Source organism: Pseudozyma flocculosa (assembly GCF_000417875.1).
Source record: "Pseudozyma flocculosa PF-1 unplaced genomic scaffold scaffold00020, whole genome shotgun sequence".
Lineage (NCBI taxonomy): Eukaryota > Fungi > Basidiomycota > Ustilaginomycetes > Ustilaginales > Ustilaginaceae > Pseudozyma > Pseudozyma flocculosa.
In genome coordinates, this window is record NW_006920888.1 from 404,309 (window position 1) to 411,088 (window position 6,780).

Sequence of the window (6,780 nt, forward strand, 5' to 3'; positions counted from 1 at the left end):
CCCCCCCCCCCCCCTTCCGCTCTCGTACCTTTGCCAGCCTTCTTTGAGAACGATCGCCCCTCGATGGATTCGGCGGTGGCGGGGATCCGCCGTGGTCAAGCCGAGGCTCTTCGAACTCTGCGCCTCCCCGGGGCCCAAGAACCAGCCGACAGGTGAGGTCGACCGAGCCGCCCTGAAGCGAGCCCGGTGCTTGCGAACGCCGCGCAGACAGGGGCGCGGTTCGTCATCTCGATCGGCGCCGACTGACACGGCTACTGATGTCTACGGCCAGGAGCGCTCCGCCTAACTAGGCCAGGCCAGGCCAGGTCAGGCGGGCTAGGGCGACCTCAAGTCGAATAACGCGCCCAAAATCCACCTCTCTTCCCGACCTCCACCCAGACCACACCGCCCACGCCGCCTCCCGCTTTGCGCATACACGACACGACGGCAGACTGGCTCACGCACGACTCAGATCCAAGCCTTGCTCATCGGACCAGATCTGTCCCTCGTCTCGAGCGCCGGTGATGCGACGGCGATACACTGGCACCCGCCTACCGCCCTTCGACTGGGCCTTTCGACCCGAGTCCGACCGAGACGATCTCGGCATCACGGTCCACGACGACGCAAAGCCCACGGTCTCGACTGGCTGCGAGATCCACGCCGATGCAGCCGGTCATGCTCGACTCGGCGACGGCCGCAAGGTCTACACGCTCGTCTTCCCCGTCACCACGACGGCCTCGGCACCATCGCACGGACCCATTGACCCCGCCGCCCACCACCAGCCCCATCTGGGCAGCCGCCGGGCCGGCGCCGTCGATCTGCTTCTCGGCCACAAGCTCCGCGGCTTCGGTGCCGGCGGCTCGAACGGGTTCGGCGGCAAAGTCGAGCCCGCCCTCGACCGGGCCGATGATGCGCTCGGCACGATACGCAACGCGGCCGTGCGCGAGCTGCGCGAGGAGTGCGGCCTCGACCAGCCCACCATCGATGCGGCTTCGAGCAGCAGCTGCAGCAGCAGCATCAGCGGCGACGGATCAGCCCTCGATCTTTGCGGCACCGTCGACATCAGCGTCGATCAAGGCGAGAGGATCAGGATCTTTGTCTTCCTCGATCGTGTCCCTGCCTCGTTGGCCAGCAGCATCATAGCGTGAGTACTGGCGCACGGCATCGGGTCTCTCCATCCCTATCTCACCCACGACAATCGAACGAGACGCTGACGCCAGTCTACGACTCTACATCTACCCCATTGCCGTGGAACCCCCTCCCCCACCTCCTGTCAGGACCGACGAGATGCTGCCTCGCTGGTACCGCCTGGCCTTGCCCGCTGCGACAAGCTGTCCCGCCACCGTCATCGCCCCCAGCGCTGCAGAAGCCACCGCCCACGCCACCGCCACGACCGTGACGACAACCCCGAGCGAAACCATCCCGCTCGACGCCGACCGTGAGCCGTTCTCGCGGATGCGCCCCGAGGCCTGCCTCTTTCTCGCACTGGTCCTCGATCGCCATGCCGAGCGCCCGGCGGCAGGCTCGCAGACCAACGCCCCAGCCCCTCGGCGGCAGCTCTTCGAGGTCGACGTGAGGTATCACCGCGAGGAGGCCGGCGATATGTCCCGCAAGATCGCGGCCTGGTCGGTCCTCGTCTGAGGTCGTAGATGCGGCGGGCTCAAGATCTCCTTCGCATGGCCGGCCAGCCAGGCATCGCCCGTCGATCCCCCCTCGCCCTCAAGCACAGTCAAGAGCGGGCCGTAAAGTCACGACCGCGGCAAGAGCGGGGACGTCAAAGGCATCGTCGTTGTAGGTCCTGGTCGGTCGTTACAGCATGGTCGCACCGTCGGGCAAGGTCATCTAGGGCGACTACAAAAGGCGAGCCGGGCAACGCGGGCCGACCAGACCTCAAGTCGCAAGCTGTCCGGGCAAAGCGAGCTGAACGCCATCGCCTCGCCTCGAGACGGCCTCTCGGGAGCGGGCTACAGCGCGGCGGCGGCCGTGATCGCCACGACGCTGGGGAAGGCCACCTTCTTCTTTGCCAGCACGTCGATGGGCGGCTCGTCGCCGCCAGCTTGGACGACGGTGCGGCTGTCGCTCGGTCGCCCTTCGACCTCGGCGGCCTTCCTCGCCGCCTCCTCTTCCGCGCCCGACGCCGCCGCTGTCGCAGCGCCCGGTCCGGTCGCACGCCCATCATCGCCGCCGTCGGTGTCATCCTCGAGGAGCGTCTCGTCGTCGTCGACGTCGTAGTAGACGGAGATGTCCGAGTTCTGCCGCGCATGGAGGTGAGCCGGCCTCGAGAGCGTGGCGGGCTGCTCCTGCTGCCGCTGGACAAAGGGGTTGATGATCTCGGGCTCGAGGGCGATGCGCCAGCCGGCGCCCTTCCAGCCGCGCGACACGGCCTCGTTGGGCTCGACGCCGAGCACGCCCTTGGACACCTTGCGACCGCCGCCCGACACGGCCCCGCCGCCCTCCTTGAGCGCCGCGTCCCTCCGACTCCCGGCACCGCTGCTGCCGCCGTGGCCCGAGGTGTGGGAGCGGACCATGGCGAGGTGGTTGTTGAACTTGTCCTTGGCGTACTCGCCCATCGCCCTCGACGTCTTGCGGATGCGTTCGAGGCCGACGACGGCGCCCGAGCCCAGGCCCGAGGCGAACGGTAGCTGGGTGCGGTACGTCGACCGCAGATCGCTAGCGCTCGTCTTGCGGTTGCGGTCGTGTTGCGGGGCGGGCGCAGCGAGGCCGGCCGGCAGCGGCGGTCTGGCCGCTTGCTCGGCCGCGAGGGCAGCAGCGGTGACCGGCGACGACGACGACGACGACGGGGATGTCGAGGGCAGACCCTGGTCATCTGCCAGGACATCGAACCGCGACAGCCCCGAGCCTGCCCGCAGCATCGACACGTTGCTCTCCGAGTGGTGGGACGCCAGCCGCGGACGGGCCCGCAGCGGCTCACCTTCAAGCCTCAGCCCGAGGCCCATGGCGAGGTTGCCGTCGCTGACCTCGAAAGGCGTCGCAGAACCCGAGGTCAGCGATGGCGGTAGCGAGGTCGGAGCCGAGGGTGGCGTTGGTAGCTGCCCTTCCGCCCCGGGCTTGGTGGCGCCTGATCGCCGAGTCGGGTCCGCCGCCAGGCTCTCGATGGACGACACGTGGTCGAGGTCGAGATCCGAGCGCGACGCTGCCTGGATCCCGCCCGCTCGGATGGGCACGTAGGCGTGTCCGATGACGACAGACGGAGGCTTCAGCAGGTCGCGATCCGACGCTGGTGGTTTCCCAGAGCTGTCGTCGCCGCCGGCCTCGGCCGAGCCGCCTTGGCCGACGTCTGGGTCGCCACTGCTGCGGTCGATGTCCCAGCGGATGCTCGGCTGTCTCTTGCCAGCCGCTGGCGGGCGCAGCCCGTTTGAGCCACCATCAGCGTCGACGCTCGCGTCGCCTGCCGACGAGGAGACGACGCCACTGCTGCCCGTGGCCATGTCGAAGGCGACGACACTGGCGGATGCAGACGACCCGCCGTCGCCTCGTTCGGCGGCTCCGCCTGGTGGCAGCGCCTTGAGCGACGCGGTCGGGCTCGCGTCATCGCCGCCTTCCCTGGCCGCCTTCTTGTTCGCCTTGGCTTTGTCCTTGTCCTTGTCCGCCCCCTTGCCGCTGCCGCCGCCTCCGAAGAGGAAGGAGCGCTCCGACCGCTTGGACCTGTTCGAGATGTTGCTGGCCGTGCTGACCTTCCTCGACCGCAGCTCCGGACGAGCGCCGAGGCCGACGCCGCCCATGCCGCCCTGGGATGTCGGTGGCGCCGAGGAGGGTCCGCTCCTTGGAACCCGATCCGACCGCGTGACGGTGGCCGAGAGGAGCTGATCGAGGGCGGACTGCTGCTGGTCGGCCGGATTCCGCGCTTGGGTCTGCCGCTGGCTGCTGCTGCCGCTCCGGTTCCTGCTGCCGACCCCGCTGAAGATGGCGTTGACAACGTCCTCGGGCGGCTTGTCGTGCTGGTAGTGGGCGCTGCTGGAGAAGGAAAAGGAGTTGGCGGTGTTCGCTTGGGCCGCGCTGCCGCCGCCGCCGCCGCGATGGGAGCGGCCGGAAGGCTGTGATGCAGTCGACGAGGATGTAGCGGCGCCTGCGGCCGTCGTCGAGTCCATGAGGCTGCGCGACGGGATCCGGTTCGGCACCTTGCGCTTGTTGGCGTTCTGGAGCGCCGGGCTGAGGTAGGTGGCGGCCGAGGAGATCTGCTGCGGCAGCGAGAGGCTGCTGCCGCTCGGCACCTTGCTGCCCGGGAAGCCACGCTGGTTGGCACTGCCGGGCGCCAGGCTCAGCGAATTGGTCATGGCGCCAGCGGCCGACGTCGAGGAGACGTCGTTGCGGAGGCTGCTGCTATCCGAGCTGCTGCTTCTCCGGGAGTCGCGAGCGACGGAGCTGCTGGGACCGTGCGCCTGGTTGCGGCGGTTGTACCAGTCGAGCACGCCAGTGAGGCCATCCATCATCTGCGAGACGCCACCGGCCATCAGGCCCTTGGAGAGCGAGGGGACGGCGTACTCGCGAGCGCCGCCAACGTACGTCATCTCGACCGTGACCTTGAGTGTCGCGTTGGTCTTGCTCTCGTTGAGCAGATAGCGGCGGGTCTCGCTGCGGCTCGTCCGTGCCGGCGAGTTCGAGTGCGACTGATGGTGGTGATGGTGGTGATGATGGTGATGGTGGTGGTGATGGTGGTGGTGGTGGTGATGAGGGTCGCGGCTGGGTCCCGTGGGGCTCGCCGCGGGCGGGTCTGGTGCATACTCGGCAAGGTTCAGGGTGACGTGGCCCATCTTGGTAGGAATCTCGTCGCTCCTCGAAGAAGAGGGAAGGTCCTGCCGAATGGTAATCTTGAGCTCCGACGAGAGCAGGCTTCCCCACGCGGCCTTGACGTCCTGGCCCTGTCCATGTCCGTCCCGCCTGCTGCCGCGCGAGCCCCTGTCGGCGGTGGACGCGTCGCGGCTGTAGTGGCTGGGAGTCGAGGAGCCGCTCGGGTGGGTGCTAGCTGGCTTGGACCGGTCGATGGGCACCTTGACGCCGACCTGGAGCGACGTGTTCCACTTGACGGCGTTGTCGCGCACCGGCCGGTAATCGGTCTCGCCCTTGGGCTGCTGGCGAAAGAAGAGGAACGGATCCAGGGCGGGCTGCTGACCGTCGGCGTGGATGGAGGCGGCCTTCCTTGACCCTTTCGAGGCCGACGTCTTGGTCGAGGCCGTGGTGCGGCGACTCGCCCCGCTGCCCCGCCGCGCGAGACGGGGCGCGGAGATCCCCTCGGCGCCAGCGATGGAAGCGTCGTCGCGGCCGTTCGAGACATCGAGCGTGACCCTGGACGAGGAGCCCGCAGCGGACGAGAGCGTCCCGCTGTTTTCGATATCATCGGCGTCCTCCCCTTCCCCGGCATCGTCCTCGTCATTGTTCACGTCGCGAGCGCCGTGACGAGCCTTGATCCTGTCGACGACATCGGTGAAGAAATTGACGCGGTGGGGCTCGGGAGTGCGTGGGTACGTCGAGTCCCCAGCGGCCGAGGCGGGCCGGAGCGACGAGACGGTGGAGCCTATCGTGGCTCTCGAGGAGCTGTGACGAAGGGAGCGGGCGGACGAGGTGTGGCCGGACGCCGCAGGGCCGTCGCGGCCGGCGGTGTCTTCCGGGGCCTCGGTGACGGTCACCTCGGTCGGGGATCTCTGAGACCTTGCCAGGTGACTGTGCTGCCCGAAGCTGGTGCGCGACGACGAGGCGGACGGCAGGTCGGGAGAGTCGGAGCTCTGCCTCGGGAGGCTGCTGCTCGACTTGTCCGCATCGATGGCGCTACCGGAGCTGGACTGAGGGTGAGAAGGGTGCGGCTGCTGCTGCTGCTGCGACGAGGGATGGAGGATGTGGCCGTGCTGCTGTGCCGCCGCAGTGGCCGAATGCTGGAGCGCAGCGAGCGAGTGGTGGCCCCGGACGGCCCACTTGCAGGAAAAGTGGCCTGCGACCAACGGTACGTTGGTGAGCTCGTGGATGGTGACGTTGACGTGGAAGTATGCGTGCTTCTGCCCGAAGTTGAAGGGCGACAGGAGCGACGACATCGTCCCAGGACCAGGTGATGGCGATCGGCGACGATGGCGGCGGCGGCGGCGGCTGCGACTCCTACGGCGGCCGACGTTGCATCACCTTCGAGGCGGGCGACGGCTAGGGTCACGGAGATGATGCCAGCAGCGAACCTGTGCTGGTAAAATGATGGGTGTATGCAGCAATTACGCGGAGCAGCCCGGGCGTCGTCGTCGTCGTCCACAGCCTCCTCGTCGATAGTGGTGCTGTGTGAGTCGCAAGCAGCACGCCGAGTGTACGAGTTGACGGGCTGGAGGGAGGATCGGGCAGCGGAAGCGAGCAGGGAGGGATCGAGGATGGGTGGTGTCCTGGTTCAAGGAGCGTCGAGGGGATGGCAGCGGTTCGGAGATAGTGGTAGCAGCGATGGTGATAGAGCGAGGCAGGGTGATGGTGGCATGGCGGGTTTGACGACGCAGAGGGCTCCGCTCCCCTCCAGAGGTGTGACGCACACGAAACGCGACGGACGCGGTAGCGGCGAGGCGGTGGTGACGGCGGTCGCGAGCGAGCGGGCGCGCGGTTGGTGGTGGTGAGGGGGTGAGGGGGTGAGGGGGTTGCGAAGATGAGCGAACGAGCGAGAGCGGCAGGCACATGCCGGCCTCTGAGACGTGGCTCGGCGGCCAAGTGGCAGCAAGCAAGAGAGAGAGGCAGGTAGGCAGGCAGGCGCGCAGCAGGCCAGGCCAGGCTAGGCTTGAGAATTAGGGTCGGGCGCTCGCCGCCTGCCTGCGTGCCTGCCGC

The 6,780-nt window shown here is 68.3% G+C and overlaps 2 protein-coding genes across 2 annotated transcripts; one reads left to right on the top strand and one right to left on the bottom strand.

Moving 5' to 3' along the window:
- Window positions 1–503: 503 nt before the first annotated feature.
- Window positions 504–1,620, top strand: PFL1_05571 (uncharacterized protein; the record flags this gene model as incomplete). The annotated part of the gene is made up of 2 exons (XM_007883107.1): window positions 504–1,123; window positions 1,257–1,620. 2 exons carry the CDS (start codon window positions 504–506, stop codon window positions 1,618–1,620), a joined length of 984 nt encoding a protein of 327 aa, XP_007881298.1.
- A 323-nt stretch (window positions 1,621–1,943) lies between these two features.
- On the bottom strand, window positions 1,944–6,023 carry PFL1_05572 (uncharacterized protein; the record flags this gene model as incomplete). The annotated part of the gene is made up of 1 exon (XM_007883108.1): window positions 1,944–6,023. The coding sequence occupies one exon, from the start codon at window positions 6,021–6,023 to the stop codon at window positions 1,944–1,946; it is 4,080 nt and encodes a 1,359-aa protein (XP_007881299.1).
- Between the last annotated feature and the right edge of the window lie 757 nt (window positions 6,024–6,780).